General features: G+C 35.2%; 1 protein-coding gene across 2 annotated transcripts; it reads right to left on the bottom strand.

Moving 5' to 3' along the window:
* Positions 1-997: 997 nt before the first annotated feature.
* LOC133541330 (lipid droplet assembly factor 1-like) lies at positions 998-9,199 on the bottom strand. Of its 2 annotated transcripts, none has more exons than XM_061884687.1 (4): positions 8,932-9,199; positions 4,249-4,417; positions 4,019-4,167; positions 998-2,300 (listed from the first exon to the last, which is right to left on the bottom strand). In XM_061884687.1, the coding sequence occupies exons 1-4, from the start codon at positions 9,010-9,012 to the stop codon at positions 2,241-2,243; spliced, it is 459 nt and encodes a 152-aa protein (XP_061740671.1). In that variant the 5' UTR covers positions 9,013-9,199; the 3' UTR covers positions 998-2,240. The 2 variants fall into 2 exon arrangements, with proteins under 2 accessions (XP_061740671.1, XP_061740672.1); XM_061884688.1 differs by having other exon boundaries at positions 998-2,297; positions 8,932-9,197.
* Positions 9,200-20,378: the final 11,179 nt, after the last annotated feature.

Raw genomic sequence — 20,378 nt, 5'->3', positions numbered from 1 at the left:
TGCTGACAACATCACTTCATGACATCACTGCCTAAGATATTCAACATGGCTTGGCTGTTTCTATCATCAAATGTGCTCAACATTTAGAAATAAAGTTGCATGGATTAACATAAAGTACCTTCTTACTCACGTTGTGTGTACAATGTAACATTTCTTCTCCCCAACTGTGATCAAATGTACACGTTGCTTCTGTCAGCAACATTATTTCATCTTCCACTCCCACGTTGTCAAGGTTGTTTGGTAACGAACCCCAAGATGCAGAAATGGAGGCAGGCATGGAATGAGAAACATGATTTAATTAAATACTAAGACAAAAACAAAACCAAAAGGGTACAAACACAAAGCGCGCACGAGGCGGTTAATCAAACAAAAGGAGCTAGCCTGGGAGCTAGAACATAACAAACAGGAGTTTAGCGTGGAAGCTAGCGGGTAGTGAACAGGCAAACAGAAGTCGCACTTGTACAATGAAAAATAAAACGGAAGCAGGGAACAAAAAAACAGTAAGCTACAAACATCAGCTGAATATAGCTTACCGCTACGCTGCAAAGACAAGGTATGACACGACAGGAGCGACAACACATCAAAAGAGCGACTAGACGTGACATCTCAAGACAATACAATGATCCAGCAACTGACACAAGACAAAATAGGAGCAGGCTGATTGACAGCAGGTGTGACCAGATGCCAATCAGCCGCAGCTGAGTGAAAACAGGACACAGGGAGACAAACAGGAAGCTGAACCAAAATAAGAGCACTAGACAGGAACTAAGGACAAGAAATACTAAACACAGAGAAACTAAAACACAAACCAACTGTCAGTGGCAACTCTGACAAAAAGTTGTAGTGCTCTTTTTAACATTTAAATGTTTAATAGACATTTCAATGAATTAGTAAAAACATCCATCCATCCATTTTCTACCGCTTGTCCTGTTGGGGAAATTATACAGTGATGTGTGGACTTTGGCCTTCATAGTTTTATTCACTGTTGAGATTCAAATCCAACAAAACAGGATCTATTTTATTCAAATCTTTACAAGGTTGCAAACATCACATTTGTAACAGCTTTTATGTTGCATTTGATATGACCTCATTTCACCATCATTAACGTACATTTTAGGGGTGTAACGGGACACAAAAATTCGGTTTGGTGCGTACCTCGGTCCAGAGGCTGGGTTCATTTCATTTTCGGTACAGTAAGAAAACAACAAAATATACATTTTTTGGTTATTTGTTTACCACATTTGCAAAATCTTTCACCAAAAATATTTTTCTTAGTGGAATATTTGATGTGAAGTAATGGGAATATTGATTCTGATTCATTATTATGTTTTGAGCAATGACACAAAGAAAAAAAAAACATATTTGCTTTATTAGTCAATGTTGCAACTTTTTCTAAATTACATTTAGCCTTTTAAGCTTTTTTATCCCACTTTTGGTATGTTTTTGTTTATTTTAATAGTATTTTTAGAATGTGCCTTGGGGCGTAAATGGCTTCTGGGCCATACTTTGACACCCCTGCTATGGATAAAATTAAATCTGATAAATCTATGGTTAAAAAGCAGAGCCTGGCGACACATGCACGTCTATCATGACTCTCTTGCTCTCTCTGCCTCTTCCCCTCCCTCACCAATGCTGCTGCGTGCACAATTTGTTTTGTTTTTAATTCGTTCTTAACCCTGAACGTACATTGAAAATACACGCAACCCTAACTTAAAATGCTTGACATTTGAGGCATTTAAGAAACTCCACCCGGACAGCCCCGCAAAAGAGGACATGTCTGGTGAAAAGAGGAGGTGTGGTCAGTCTATCCTAGCCCGGTTGCTGCTAGTGTGTTGCCTCAGTGTGTAATGTTTACACAACGTGCGGTACGCTACCTAATATGTCCGTGTGGAAACTCTTTCGGTACACCTCCGAACTGAACCGAAACCCCCATACCGAAACGGTTCAATACAAATACACCTACCGTTACACCCCTAATAGATTCTGTTCAATTGTTGTAACAATAAATACATACATTCCTTATTTCATAAAAGAATAAATATTTGAGCATATTGTGCTGTAAGATAATGTGAAAACAGTGTTGTACATCGGCAGTGTTGTACATCAGCAGTGTTGTACATCGGCAGTGTTGTACATCAGCAGTGTTGTACATCAGCAGTGTTGTACATCAGCAGTGTTGTACATCAGCAGTGTTGTACATCAGCAGTGTTGTACATCGGCAGGGTTTTTCCCCACTTGAATTATTTCATCTCGTCCTTTGTCAAGATTTCCTCCTCGTTCTCCTCCTCCTTGACTTCCTGCTGGAAGTAGAAAAAAAAACTTTTTAAAGTTGTTCTATTACAAGATTTTAACATATTTTCAATGGTAAATGGGTTGTACTTGTATTGTGCTTTTCTACCTTTTTTAAGGAACTCAAAGCACTTTGACACCACATTCACACACTGATGGAGGGAGCTGCCATGCAAGGCACTAACCAACAGCCATCAGGAGCAAGGGTGAAGTGTCTTGCTCAAGGACACAACAAACATGACAAATTTGGTATGAAGGTGGGGATCGAACCAGGAACCCTCAGGTTGCTGGCACGGCCACTCTCCCAAAGGCACCACGCCGTTAATTTAACAATTCAACTGTTTTGTAACAATAAAACAAAATGACTTTTACAACTGTTGTTGTTTAATATTCACCCCCCCCCTCGTTTTAGTACATCCACATAACTTTGAACAATTTAGATTTTTTTGTTGTGTTTTATGACTTTGTTCTTGTAATAATGCGCCATAAAAGGATCCAGTTCTCACAGTACTTTCTTTGTTCTTACCCGACTTTTTTCTCACAATAAAAAAACTGTTACGCAACTGTATTCCTAAAAATATATATTTTTATTTATTCAGTGTTTTTTAACAATGGCATTTTTTTTTTCAAAACGTAAGAGAAAATGTTCTTATTTTCTGACTGTGTTACTGTAAAAACATTTTTTTTTTAAATTGTGTGACTTTGTTCTTGTAATAATGGGACATAAAAGGCTCCAGTTCTCACAGAACTTTCTTTGTTCTTGCCCGACTTTTAACTTACACAATAAATAAACACAACTTTATACCTAAAATATATACATTTTTTTAATGTATTATTCATTTAGTGTTTTTTAGCAATGCCAGAGAAAATGTTCTTATTTTCTGATTAGGTTGCTATACCTTTTTTTTTTTTTGTCGTTTTATGATTTTTAACATTTTTCTTGCAGTTTTAGGACATTGTTTTTAGAAAAATGCTACTTTTCTTTTGATGTTTTCCTCCAATTGTTTTGTGACGTACTGTAGTTCAATTATTTCTCGTGACGTCAAAAAAACATCATTTCAGTAGCTTGCTGTCATGCAAATGTTTTCAAAGTTGTTTGCGAGTGCTAAAGTTCTTGTACTAAAATCCTAATCCTGATTGAACTCAAACCTTAACCCCTAACTCTGAACCCAGGAACCCAAACCTTAACCTTCATGCCGAGTCCTCGTAGAAAAACACCGTAAACCAAACTTAAAATGTAACCCAAAATCGAAACCTAACCCTTACCCATAGCTCCTAAACGCCAATTCTAAAACCTTTTACCCAAACTTCTAAACTTTTAAATAGTAAAACTGACCTTAACTCTGCTTATGTAGAAGTGGTTTTCAAGAGTGGGACCAGAATACCTTGTCAAGGACTTTACTCCCAGGGAGATTAGTCTAATATTGCTTTCATTCTAATCCTCGTTAAAAGGTGAAGTTGCTAGACCTTGGTCAGCTGTGAGGTTTAAGTGGCTAGACCTTGGTCAGCTGTGAGGTGTGTGGTTTAAGTTGCTAGACCTTGGTCAGTTTTGAGGTGTGTGGTTTAAGTTGCCAGACCTTGGTCAGCTGTGAGGTGTGGTAGAAGTTGATAGACCTTGGTCAGCTGTGAGGTGTGTGGTTTAAGTTGCTAGACCTTGGTCAGCTTTGAGGTGTGTGGTTTAAGTTGCTAGACCTTGGTCAGCTGTGAAGTGTGGTAGAAGTTGCTAGACCTTGGTCAGCTGTGAGGTTTGGTAGAAGTAGAGCAGACTGGAGACTGTGAGGTAGAAGGCTGCAGAGATGGCTGAGACCATCACGGAGAAGAAGGCCAGGCCGGAGAGGACGCAGAGCAGAGTGATGGCCGCCACACTCAGCAGGAACCCTGACAACAACACAACTTTCATCAACTTGATCGTGTGACAGTGTTGTTGTTGTTGTTGTTGTTGTTGTGGTTGTGGCTTACCCTCCAACAACAGCAGGCTGACCGCCGACATGATGGTGGTGGTCACAGCGAAGACGAGGAAGAGTCCCACAGGAACCACAGCCATGACACCGAAGAAGACCACGGCCAGAGCTAACACCGGGCGTCCACTCAGGTACTGACCCACTCTGCTGTTCATCAGCAGTGTTACCTATGAACACAACATGGTGCCTTCACTGTTCACGTTCAACTTAACTCCTTTTTCTAAGAACACAACATGGTGCCTTCACTGTTCACGTTCAACTTAACTCCTCTATGAACACAACATGGTGCGTTCACTGCTCATGTTCAACTTAACTCCTCTATGAACACAACATGGTGCGTTCACTGTTCACGTTCAACTCAACTCCTTTTTCTAAGAACACAACATGGTGCGTTCACTGCTCATGTTCAACTTAACTCCTCTATGAACACAACATGGTGCGTTCACTGCTCATGTTCAACTTAACTCCTCTATGAACACAACATGGTGCGTTCACTGCTCATGTTCAACTTAACTCCTCTATGAACACAACATGGTGCGTTCACTGCTCATGTTCAACTTAACTCCTCTAAGAACACAACATGGTGCGTTCACTGCTCATGTTTAACTTAACTCCTCTATGAACACAACATGGTGCGTTCACTGCTCATGTTTAACTTAACTCCTCTATGAACACAACATGGTGCGTTCACTGCTCACGTTCAACTTAACTCTTGATCCTACGATTCCTTTGGACAAGTAACAAGTTGATTTTCAAAGAAAAAAATGATTTTCAAGGTAAAAGAGGATTTTAAAGACAAAAAATGATTTTCATGACAAAATAGGATTTAAGGTTAAAGTTGATTTTAAAAGACAAAAAAATGGTTTTCAAGGTAAAAGTTGACTTTCAAGACAGAAAATTATTTTCAAGGAAAAAAATATTCAAGGTAAAAGATGATTTAAGACAAAAATTATTTATGACAAAAAATATTTTCAAGGAAAAAGTTTATTTTCATGACAAAAAATATTTAACGTAAAAGTTGATTTTCATTACAAATAAAAATGTTTAAGGTAAAAGTTGATTTTCAAGACCAAAAAATATTTTCAAGGAAAAAAAATATTTTCAAGGGAAAATAATATTTAAGGTAAAAGATGATTCAAGACAAAAATTATTTATGACAAAAAATATTTTCAAGGAAAAAGTTTATTTTCATGACAAAAAATACTTAACGTAAATGTTGATTTTCATTACAAATAAAAATGTTTAAGGTAAAAGTTGATTTTCAAGACGAAAAAAGATTTAAGGAAAAAGTTGACTTTCAAGGTGAAAGTTGATTTTCAAGACAAAAAAATATTTTCAAGGAAAAAAAATATTTTCAAGGAAAAAAAATATTTAAGGTAAAAGTTGATTTAAGACAAAAATGACTTATGACAAAAAATATTTTCAAGGTAAAAGTTGATTTTCAAGATGAAACAATATTTAACGTAAAAGTTGATTTTTATGACAAATACAAATTTTTCAGGGTAAAAGTTGATTTTCATGACAAACAATATTTAAGGTAAAAGTAGATGTTCAAGTTAAAAAAGTTGATTTTAAAGACAAAAAATGATTTTCATGACAAAATAGGATTTAAGGTTAAAGTTGATTTTAAAAGACAAAAAAATGGTTTTCAAGGTAAAAGTTGACTTTCAAGACAGAAAATTATTTTCAAGGAAAAAAATATTTAAGGTAAAAGATGATTTAAGACAAAAATTATTTATGACAAAAAATATTTTCAAGGAAAAAGTTTATTTTCATGACAAAAAATATTTAACGTAAAAGTTGATTTTCATTACAAATAAAAATGTTTAAGGTAAAAGTTGATTTTCAAGACAAAAATATTTCCAAGGAAAAAAAATATTTTCAAGGGAAAATAATATTTAAGGTAAAAGTTGATTTAAGACAAAAATGACTTATGACAAAAAATATTTTCAAGGTAAAAGTTGATTTTCAAGATGAAACAATATTTAACGTAAAAGTTGATTTTTATGACAAATACAAATGTTTCAGGGTAAAAGTTGATTTTCATGACAAACAATATTTAAGGTAAAAGTAGATGTTCAAGGTAAAAAAGTTGATTTTAAAAGACAAAAAAATGGTTTTCAAGGTAAAAGTTGACTTTCAAGACAGAAAATTATTTTCAAGGAAAAAAATATTTAAGGTAAAAGATGATTCAAGACAAAAATTATTTATGACAAAAAATATTTTCAAGGAAAAAGTTTATTTTCATGACAAAAAATATTTAACGTAAAAGTTGATTTTCATTACAAATAAAAATGTTTAAGGTAAAAGTTGATTTTCAAGACGAAAAAATATTTAAGGAAAAAAAATATTTAAGGTAAAAGTTGATTTAAGACAAAAATGACTTATGACAAAAAATATTTTCAAGGTAAAAGTTGATTTTCATGACAAACAATATTTAAGGTAAAAGTAGATGTTCAAGGTAAAAAAGTTGATTTTAAAGACAAAAAATTATTTTCAGCGCCCCCTGCAACCCCAAAAAGGGAATAAGCGGTAGAAAATGGATGGAAGAGAAAAATTATTGGAGGAAAAAATAATTTTCAAGGTAAAAGTAGATTTTCAAGACGAAAAAAGATTTAAGGAAAAAGTTGATTTTCAAGGTAAAAGTCGATTTTCATAAAAAAATTTAAAATTAAGTTAAAAGTTGATTTTCAAGGTAAAAATGATTTTCCTGACAAAAAATATTTTCAAGGTAAGATTTTCATGACAAAAAATTATCTGAACATTTGAATTGCGTGATTGTCAAATATGTGATTAGTTTGTCCTTTTCAGACAGTTTGTAAATACATTTAGGTGGGAGCATGTTAAGCTCTTTTTCATAAATACATAAATAGAAATGATATATAATACATAAAAATAAATGATATATAATATATAAATATAAATGATATATAATACATAAAAAATACGTGATGTATGTGAATGATCCCCTCCACTTGCTACATTGGAAAGTAACTCGCCTGCTGGACGGCAAAACACACCAAATCTACATTCCACACTCACATGTTTTCACATATTCTTCACGGTGCAGTGTTGGCTTACCTTGGGTTTTCTGTAGACCTGCTCAGAGACTGTGGTCCAGTCTTCTCATGTGACATGTACTTCACCATGCAGTGTTGGCTTACCTTGGGGTTACTGTAGACCTGCTCAGAGACTGTGGTCCAGTCTTCCCATGTGACATGTTCTTCACAGTGCAGTGTTGGCTTACCTTGGGGTTGCTGTAGACCTGGTCAGAGACTGTGGTCCAGTCTTCCCATGAGACTTGTTCTTCACAGTGCAGTGTTGGCTTACCTTGGGGTTGCTGTAGACCTGGTCAGAGACTGTGGTCCAGTCTTCTCATGTGACATGTACTTCACCATGCAGTGTTGGCTTACCTTGGGGTTGCTGTAGACCTGCTCAGAGACGGTGGTCCAGTCTTCCCATGTGACATGTACTTCACCATGCAGTGTTGGCTTACCTTGGGGTTGCTGTAGACCTGGTCAGAGACTGTGGTCCAGTCTTCCCATGTGACATGTTCTTCACCATGCAGTGTTGGCTTACCTTGGGGTTGCTGTAGACCTGGTCAGAGACTGTGGTCCAGTCTTCCCATGTGACATGTTCTTCACCATGCAGTGTTGGCTTACCTTGGGGTTGCTGTAGACCTGCTCAGAGACTGTGGTCCAGTCTTCCCATGTGACATGTTCTTCACGGTGCAGTGTTGGCTTACCTTGGGTTTTCTGTAGACCTGCTCAGAGACTGTGGTCCAGTCTTCCCATGTGACATGTTCTTCACCATGCAGTGTTGGCTTACCTTGGGGTTGCTGTAGACCTGCTCAGAGACTGTGGTCCAGTCTTCCCATGTCACATGTTCTTCACCATGCAGTGTTGGCTTACCTTGGGGTTGCTGTAGACCTGGTCAGAGACTGTGGTCCAGTCTTCCCATGAGACTTGTTCTTCACAGTGCAGTGTTGGCTTACCTTGGGGTTGCTGTAGACCTGGTCAGAGACTGTGGTCCAGTCTTCCCATGTGACATGTACTTCACCATGCAGTGTTGGCTTACCTTGGGGTTGCTGTAGACCTGGTCAGAGACTGTGGTCCAGTCTTCCCTTGAGACATGTTCTTCACAGTGCAGTGTTGGCTTACCTTGGGGTTGCTGTAGACCTGGTCAGAGACTGTGGTCCAGTCTTCCCTTGAGACATGTTCTTCACAGTGCAGTGTTGGCTTACCTTGGGGTTGCTGTAGACCTGCTCAGAGACTGTGGTCCAGTCTGCTCAGAGACTGTGGTCCAGTCTTCCCATGTGACATGTTCTTCACCATGCAGTGTTGGCTTACCTTGGGGTTGCTGTAGACCTGGTCAGGGACTGTGGTCCAGTCTTCCCATGTGACATGTTCTTCACCATGCAGTGTTGGCTTACCTTGGGGTTGCTGTAGACCTGGTCAGGGACTGTGGTCCAGTCTTCCCATGTGACATGTTCTTCACCATGCAGTGTTGGCTTACCTTGGGGTTGCTGTAGACCTGGTCAGGGACTGTGGTCCAGTCTTCCCATGTGACATGTTCTTCACCATGCAGTGTTGGCTTACCTTGGGGTTGCTGTAGACCTGGTCAGGGACTGTGGTCCAGTCTTCCCATGTGACATGTTCTTCACCATGCAGTGTTGGCTTACCTTGGGGTTGCTGTAGACCTGGTCAGGGACTGTGGTCCAGTCTTCCCACAGCTGCTCCATCTCACTGCGGCTTTGTTGCATCACACACTTGACTTCAAAGGACAAACTGTCAACAAGACTTGAAAGTCAGTCCTGTCAAAAGTTGTGGGCAGGCAGGATTGGGAGTGAGTGAGAGAGAAGTGAGCTGCTGTGAAAGTTGCCAGAGAGCTGCAGAGTGAGGAGTTTGTGTTGCAAAAATGAACACTAAACATGGGAGAAGTCAATACTTTTATTCTCCTTCCTCCTCCCTTTTCCTGTTCTTGCCCCGCCCACTCACCTCAGCGAGTACGCTGCTGCCCTCTGGTGGCGGAATGGGCAAGTGCAGCCTTTCACAAAGATGAAGACTCCACGATGGACGGGCCTTGCTTGGCCGGAAGTCGGCGCCTGGTATGCTTACACGGTGCTATGAGGAGTGACGGGAGGCGTCTATGCAGCTGAGATAGGCTCCAGCGACTCTGAAAGGGACAAGCTAAGTTAATGGAGAGAAATATATATCCATGCACACACATATCTATATATAAACATACATACATACACACACACACACATATATATATATATATATATATATATATATATATATATATATATATATATATATATAGGCGCCAGCGCCCCCCGCGACCCCGAAAGGGAATAAGCGGTAGAAAATGGATGGATGGATATATATATATGTATATATACAGTGGGGCAAAAAAGCCTTTAGTCAGCCAGCGATTGTGCAAGTTCTCCCACTTAAAATGATGACAGAGGTCTGTAATTTTCATCATAGGTACACTTCAACTGTGAGAGACAGAATGTGAAAAAAAAAATCCAGAAATTTTCAAAAATGTATTCATAAATGATGGTGGAAAATAAGTATTTGGTCAAGCATTCAAAGCTCTCACTGATGGAAGGAGGTTTTGGCTCCAAATCTCACGATACATGGCCCCATTCATTCGTTCCTTAACACGGATCAATCGTCCTGTCCCCTTAGCAGAAAAACAGCCCCAAAGCATGATGTTTCCACCCCCATGCTTCACAGTAGGTATGGTGTTCTTGGGATGCAACTCAGTATTCTTCTTCCTCCAAACACCACCAGTTGAGTTTATACCAAAAAGTTCTATTTTGGTTTCATCTGACCACATGACATTCTCCCAATCCTCTGCTGTATCATCCATGTATCCATTTTGGTATCAACTCAACTGAAGACTGGAGTAGACCCTGCTGAAATCCTATGTATTGAATGTATACAGAATAGTTTTGAATCGGAAAAATATAGTTTTTTAATCGAGAATCGCGTTGAATCGAAAAAATCGATATATTATCGAATCGTGACACCAAGAATCTAATAAATACAGTACATGTATATACATACATACATGTGTGTGTCTATATATATATATATATATATATCTATATATATATATATATATATATATATATATATATACAAACATAAATACATACATGTAGATACATACATACATGTATATACATGCATACGAGTATATTCATAAATACATACATACATGTATATACATACAAACATACATGTGCATACATACAAACATACATACATGTATAAACATACATACATACATACATACATATACATACATACATGCATATACATACATACATGTATATAAATACATACCTACGTACATGTATATACATACATGTATATACATACAAACATACATGTGCATACATACAAACATACATACATGTATAAACATACATACATACATACATACATATACATACATACATGCATATACATACATACATGTATATAAATACATACCTACGTACATGTATATACATACATACATACATATATATACATACAAACATAAATACATACATACATGTAGATACATACATACATGCATATACATACATACATACATGTATATAAATACATACCTACGTACATGTATATACATACATACATACATATATATATACATACAAACATAAATACATACATACATGTAGATACATACATACATGCATATACATACATACATACATACATACATGTATATAAATACATACCTACATACATGTATATAAATACATACCTACATACATGTATATACATACATACATACATATATATATATATATATATATATATATATATATATATATATGTATATATATATATATATATATATATATATATATATATATATATATATATGTATATATATATACAAACATAAATACATACATACATGTATATACATACATACATACATACATACAGAAGTGGGTAGAGTAGCTAGAAATTGTACTCAAGTAAGAGTACTGTTACTTTAGAGATTTATTACTCAAGTATAAGTAAGGAGTAGTCACCCAAATATTTACTTGAGTAAAAGTAAAAAGTATGTTGTGAAAAAACTACTCAAGTACTGAGTAACCGATGAGTAACCTGATTAGATTAGATTAGATTAGATTAGATAGTACTTTATTTATTCCGTCAGGAGAGTTCCTTCAGGAAAATTACAATGTTCAGCACAATCCCATTCAAGATCAGACAAACTTTACAGGGAGACAGAACAGGATCGCTGACGGGTCTGCCGGCTTCCAGCGCCCCTTACAAAAAAGGTGAGATACAGGTAAACAGGGGTGGGGGAATGGTAGAAAAAAAATAGAAGATTAAAATAAAATTTAAAAAATCGGTCTTAGCCTAGGCCCTGGAGAGGAGGTGCAGACTGAAGCCAAGGGAAAAGAACAACTCATAGCCATAGTACACATCCCTCTTCCATGTGTGTAAGAGGGAAACATCAAACATCAAAGAACACAGAGGACATTAAAGACATTAAAGCAGCAGATACAAGCAGACACTTCTTCATACAGCTATGAATAAAAAGTAAAAGAAACATATCCACTATGGTGGCCTCTGTGGTGTTCCACGCCATCGTCTGCTGGGGAGGAGGGAGCATGGCCAGAGACAGGATCAGACCCAACAAAGCAACCAAGACAGCCGACTCCACTCTCGGCCAGTGTCCAGTCCGCATGGATGAGCGAGGATACGTCCAAAGTGACTGAGGTGTCCGACACCTGCTCACCCAGTCAAGACACCGCGAAGCCTCTCCGTCCCAGTAGCTCAGTGCTAGCTCCGCAGTCCTGTCCCCTCATCCGCATCTCCTCCAGTCCCTCCAAACAGACTCTGGTGTGGCAGAGACCCAGCAGCTGGTCTCCATGGCCAAAAGGCTACCGGGAGGCAGATCCAGAAGTCCACAAAAAAAGCACCACAGAGGTCACGAAAGTGCCACCCCTTGTCACACAGTCCCAAAGGGTCCCGGACCAAAAGGCAAAAAAATATAATAACACATGAAAACACTTACGGCAACAAATAATGCACAAAAACATAAAAATAGCAATGAGCAAATTCAGAGCCAGGAATATCTCTTAAGCAACTAAAACAATAATTTATATTAAATAATAGTACATTAAAATACAACAAAAAATAAATGGCACATTGAGCCACAATAACTTAACAGCACCATAGGCTCAGTAGGCATTCATTGATTTGATTGATTGATTGATTGATTAAAACTTGTATTAGTAGATTGCACAGTACAGTACATATTCTGTACAATTGACCACTAAATGGTAACACCCCAATAAGTTTTTCAACGTTTATCAATTACTTAATAAATGATCAAGTCGAAGTGATCTACCTCATATATACATACACACACATATCATTTATATATATATATATATATATACATTTATATATACAGTATATAATTTATATTTATTTATTTTGCCGTTTTTGTTGACATGTTGAAGGTGTTTTAATGAATATACATGCATGTTTAACATATAGATTCCTATCTTTCATGAAGACCAGAATATAAGTTGGTGTATTACCTGATTCTGATGACTTGCATTGATTGGAATCAGACGTCCACGTTTTCAAATGGAGGAGAAAAAAAGTTCCTCTTTTCTGTCTAATACCACATGAAAGTCGTTGTTTTTTGGCATCTTATTTGTCCAGCTTCCATATTCCTTTTTATACACTTTACAAGAAATACATTGGCGGCAAACTCCGTAGCTTGCTAGCTTGTTTGCGCTGGCTTTCGGAGACTCTTATTTTGTTAGCGCATCCGCGATGGAGCGGCACTTTTATTGTGAAAACAGGAACTGTGCGATCAGTCTTTAGGCTTTTGACGGGAAGTACGGTTGAAATAAAAAGTGTCTTTTTTCCTTTACACTTTTGATTGATTAATTGATTGAAACTTTTATTATTAGATTGCACAGTACAGTACATATTCCGTACAATTGACCACTAAATGGTAACACCCCAATAAGTTTTTCAACTTGTTTAAGTCGGGTCATGTGACCGCCTGGCTCTGTTTGATTGGTCCAAGGTCACCAGTGACTGCATGTGATTGGTGAAACGCAGGCATGCCTAGATTCTACTTTGAAGCTCTGTCATTAACCAAAACAAACATTAATAGATCGATTAAAAAAAGTAGTGAGTAACGAGCTGAATGTAGATAAATGGAACGGAGTAAAAGTAGCCTTTCTTCTCTATAAATATACTCAAGTAAAATTAAAGGTTGTTGCATAAAAACTACTCGTAGAAGTACAATTTATCCCAAAAGTTACTCAAGTAAATGTAGTGCGTTACTACCCACCTCTGGTAAAGAGTAAGTGTTTTGTTTCACTATCATTGTGGTTTAGTGTAAGCGGTTCTCAAGGCGAGTGGTTAAAGCAGCTATCTTCCAATCAAAGGGAAGGGAGTTCATGGGTCAGGTCCATCCATCGCTAACTTGGAAATCTCCACTCACACTTTTATATCATAGTTTACCGTCAACGCTTCACAATTAAATACGTTATTGGGGCCTGAAATCTCACTTTCAGTGGGCCAAGGATAGCTAAGTAGTGGAAGCAGCTACCTCCCAATCAAAGGGTACAGGGTTCAAATCCCAGTCATGACCATCCATAACTAGGAAAGCTCCAGCCGGATGAGCTGGTATTTTATATCATAGATTACCAAGACAGGTTCGCAATTAAATATGTCATTGGGGCCCAAAATGTGTCTGTATGCAGTACAAGGGTAGCTGAGTAGTTCAAGCAGCTATCTACAAATCAAAGAGGTCTGGGTTCAAATCCCACCCAGGTCCATTGGTAACTATGAAAGCTCCAGTGGCAAGAGTAAATATTTGATCTCATTGTTTACTGAGACAGATTCGCAAATAAATATGTCATTGGGGCCCAAAATCTATCTCTAAGACATCCAAGGATAGCTGAATGGTTAAAGCAGCTAACTCCCAATCCAAGAGTGCAAGGATCAAATCCCTGCCAGGTTCACTGGTAACTATGAGAACTCCAGCAGCAAGTGTAAATGTTTTATATTATAGCTCACTGAGACAGGTTCGCGGTTAAATATGTCATTGGGGCCCGAAATCTTGTCTAAGGAAGACCAGGGATAGCTGAATGGTTAAAGCTGCTAACTCCCAATCAAAGGGCACTGGGTTCGAATCCCAGGCAAGTTGATCGGTAACTAGGAAAGCTATTGTTTTGTATCATAGTTTACTGAGACAGGTTATCAATTGAATATGTCATTGGGGCCCGAAATCTATCTCTAAGACATCCACGGATAGCTGAGTGGTTAAAGCAGCTAACTCCCAATCCAAGAGTGCAAGGATCAAATCCCTGCCAGGTTCACTGGTAACTATGAAAACTCCAGCAGCAAGAGTAAATGTTTTATATTATAGCTCAGAGACAGGTTCGCGATTAAATATGTCATTGGGGCCCGAAATCTTGTCTAAAGAAGACCAGGGATAGCTGAATGGTTAAAGCTGCTAAATCCAAATCAAAGGGCACTGGGTTCGAATCCCAGGCAAGTTGATCGGTAACTAGGAAAGCTATTGTTTTGTATCATAGTTTACTGAGACAGGTTATCAATTGAATATGTCATTGGGGCCCGAAATCTGTCTCTAAGACCTCCACGGATAGCTGAATGGTTACAGCAGCTAACTCCCAATCCAAGAGTGCAAGGATCAAATCCCTGCCAGGTTCACTGGTAACTATGAGAACTCCAGCAGCAAGTGTAAATGTTTTATATTATAGCTCACTGAGACAGGTTCGCGATTAAATATGTCATTGGGGCCCGAAATCTTGTCTAAAGAAGACCAGGGATAGCTGAATGGTTAAAGCTGCTAAATCCAAATCAAAGGGCACTGAGTTCGAATCCTAGGCAAGTTGATCGGTAACTAGGAAAGCTATTGTTTTGTATCATAGTTTACTGAGACAGGTTATCAATTGAATATGTCATTGGGGCCCGAAATCTGTCTCTAAGACCTCCACGGATAGCTGAATGGTTACAGCAGCTAACTCCCAATCCAAGAGTGCAAGGATCAAATCCCTGCCAGGTTCACTGGTAACTATGAGAACTCCAGCAGCAAGTGTAAATGTTTTATATTATAGCTCACTGAGACAGGTTCGCGATTAAATATGTCATTGGGGCCCGAAATCTTATTTAAAGAAGACCAGGGATAGCTGAATGGTTAAAGCTGCTAAATCCAAATCAAAGGGCACTGAGTTCGAATCCTAGGCAAGTTGATCGGTAACTAGGAAAGCTATTGTTTTGTATCATAGTTTACTGAGACAGGTTATCAATTGAATATGTCATTGGGGCCTGAAATCTGTCCTTAAGAAGACCAAGAATAGCTGAATGGTTAAACAGCTAGCTCCCAATCAAAGGGTCCTGGGTTCAATCCCCGTCAGGTCGATCGGCTTGCCGAGCCAAAGAGAGGGAACGCCGGAAAATGTGGGGGTGCACCACCTCCCCCACACAAAGGAAAGCTACGTGGTAGCTGCTTAATTAACTTATAGTTAAAAAGGTAAGTGTGGGTAATAATAATAACAAATAGTCTATAGTCCAAATGTCTAAGGGTAATTTCGGGGGTTAGCACCTCCTGAGGCTAAAGTTGGTAAGTGTACCATCGGTAATTCCTGGCTGGGATGGCTGGGAACAGGAACATGAATAATTCATCAGTGTGAGTGTTGACCAATCAGCTCTCCTCGGTCTGACCAACAATTAGTTAATAAAAAAATATATATAAAATAAATACAACAAATTGGAATTATTGAAGAGAGAAAAAATTCTAATTGGATAATAAAAAATAAAAATAAATGGGTGGACGAATCCTCCTGACTAGCTGCAATTGAATAATAAAAAATATAAATGATGAATAATTGGATGATGACAGAAAGATAAAGCATAATTTTAATAAATGATATGCAATTAAGTTTTCTTAATAGTGTTTTTAATATTATCTATCCTTCTTTCTATTCATCCAAACTTTTTTTCTTTTTCATTATCCAATTGAAATTTTTTCTCTCTTCAATTATTCCAATTTGTTGTACTTATTGGTACTTTAAAAAAAATGTTTTATTAACTAACTTATTGACTAATTGTTGGTCGGACCGAGGCTTTAAAGTGCCTTATTTTCGCTCTCTGTGAAGACACTGGCCATTTCCCTGTGACATACATGTACATACATACATACATACATACATACATACATACATACATACATACATGTATATACATATGTACATATATGTATATACATACATATGTGTACATACATACATATATGTACATACATACATGTATATACATGCATACATACATGTACATACATACATGCATGTATATACGTACATGTACATACATACATGCATGTATGTATATATATATACATACATGCATACATACATACATATGAGTACATACATACACACATACACACATACATACATACATTATATACATACATAGATACATATATATACATACGTACATATATGTATTTACATATATACATACATGTATATACATACATACCTACATACATGGATATACATACATACATACATACGTGTTCATACATACATACATACATACATACATGTATATACATACGTAAACACATATATGTATATACATACATACATACATACATACATACATACATGTATATACAGACATACATACATACACACACATATGTACATATATGTATATACATACATACATACACATACATACATGTATATACATACATACATACATACATACATACATGTATATATACGTACATACATACATGTATATACACACGTAAACACATATGTACATATATGTATATACATACATACATATACATACATACATACATGCATTTACATACGTACATACATACATGTATATACACGTAAACACATATATGTATATACATACATACATACATTATATACATACATAGATACATACATACATACATACATACATATACATACGTACATATATGTATATACATACATACATACATGTACATACATACATACATACATACATACATGTACATACATACATACATACATGTACATACATACATACATACATGTATATACATACATACCTACATACATGCATATACATACATACATGTATACATACATACATGTACATACATACATGTACATACATACATGTACATACATACATGTATATACATACGTAAACACATATATGTATATACATACATACATACATACATACATGCATACATAAATGAATATACATATGTACATATATGTATATACATACATACATGTATATACATACATACATACAAACAAACAAACACACATGTGTATATATATACATACCTACATATATGTATACATGTGTATACATACGTACATACATACATGTATATGCATACGTACATACATACATGTATACACATACATAAACACATATGTATATACATACATACATACATACATTATATGCATACATGGATACATACACACATGTATTAACATACGTACATGTATGTATATACATACATACATACAAACATACATACATACATGTATATACATGTATATACATACATACTCACATACATGCATATACATACATACATGTATACATACATACATGTATATACATACATACCTACATACATGCATATACATACATACATAAATGTATACATACATACTTACATGTATATACATACGTACATACATGTATATACATACGTAAACACATATATGTATATACATACATACATACATGTATATATATACATACATACATACATGTACATACATACATACATACATGTATATATACATAAATTCATACATACAAACATACATGTATATATACACACATACATACATACATACACACATACATATATGTATATACATACATACATACATACATACACATATGTATATACATACATATATACATACATATATGTATATACATACACACATATACATGCATACATACATGTACATACGTACATGTATATATATATATATATATATATATATATATATATATATATATACATACCTACATACATACACACATACATGTATATACATACGTAAACACATATATGTACATACATACATACATACATACATACATACATACATACATACAAACATACATTAATGTATATATATACATATATACATATATACATGTACATACATACATACATACATACATACATACATACATGTACATACATACATACAAACATGTATATACATAAGTACATATATGTACATACATACACATACATACATGTACATATATATATACTCACATACATGCATATACATACATACATGTATACATACATACATACATGTATATACATACATACATACATACATACATGCATATACATACATACATAGATGTATACATCCATCCATCCATACATACATACATACATACATACATGTATATACATACGTACATACATACATGTATATACATACGTAAACACATATATGTATATACATACATACATACATGTATATATATACACATACATACATACATACATGTACATACATACATACATACATGTATATATACATACATACAAACATACATGTATATATACACACACATACATACATATATACACATACATACATACATATATACACATACATACATACATATATGTATATACATACATATATACATACATATATGTATATACATACATACATGGACATACATACATGTACATATGTACATATATGTATATACATACGTACATACATACATACATACATACATACCTACATACATGTATACATACATACACACATACATGTATATACATACGTAAACACATATGTATTAACATACATACATACATACATACATATATATATACATACATACATGTACATACATACATACATACATACATACATACATACATACATACATACATACGAGTACATACATACATACATGTACATACATACACACAAACATGTATATACATAAGTACATATATGTATATACATACATACACATACATACATGTATATATATTTATATATATACATACCTACATACATACATACATATATATACATACGTACATACATACATACATGTATAAACATACGTAAACACATACATGTATATACATACATACATGTATATATATACATACATATGAGTATATACATACACACATACATACATATGAGTACATACATACACACATACATACATTATATACATACATTGATACATACATACATACATACATACATACACACATACATACATACATTATATATATACATAGATACATACATGTATATACATATGTACATATATGTATATACATACATACATACACACATATATTATATACATACATAGATACATACATACATGTATATACATACGTACATATATGTGTATACATACAAACATGTATATATACATACATGTATATACACACATACATACATACATGAATAAACATATGTACATATATGTATATACATACATACATATATACATACATGTACATACATACATACATACATGTATATATATACATACCTACATACATGCATACGTACATGCATTTACATACATACATACATGTGTATACATACGTACATACATACATGTATATACATACGTAAACACATATATGTATATACATACATACATTATATACATGCATGTATATACATACATACATACATAAATGTATATATATACATACATACATGTATATACATACATCCCTACATACATGTATATACATACATACATACATACATGTATATACATACAAACATGTATATACATACATCCCTACATACATGCATATACATACAAACATACATGTATATACATACATCCCTACATACATGCATATACATACATCCCTACATACATGCATATACATACATACATACATACATACATGTACATACATACGTACATACATACATGTATATACATACGTAAACGCATATATGTATATACATACATACATACATACATACATAAATGAATATAC

Source organism: Nerophis ophidion, linkage group LG23, assembly GCF_033978795.1.
Source record: "Nerophis ophidion isolate RoL-2023_Sa linkage group LG23, RoL_Noph_v1.0, whole genome shotgun sequence".
Classification (NCBI taxonomy): Eukaryota; Metazoa; Chordata; class Actinopteri; order Syngnathiformes; family Syngnathidae; genus Nerophis; species Nerophis ophidion.
This window is presented reverse-complemented; position numbering and strand designations above follow the sequence as displayed.

Coding starts and splice junctions, on each gene's coding strand:
- LOC133541330 (XM_061884687.1), bottom strand. CDS start 9,012: ATGCAACAAAGCCGCAGTGAGATGGAGCAGCTGTGGGAAGACTGGACC. Junction 4,168..4,248: donor CAGCCTGCTGTTGTTGGAGG/GTAAGCCACAAC, acceptor TGTTGTTGTCAG/GGTTCCTGCTGAGTGTGGCG. Junction 2,301..4,018: donor AAACCTCACAGCTGACCAAG/GTCTAGCAACTT, acceptor TTCTACTTCCAG/CAGGAAGTCAAGGAGGAGGA.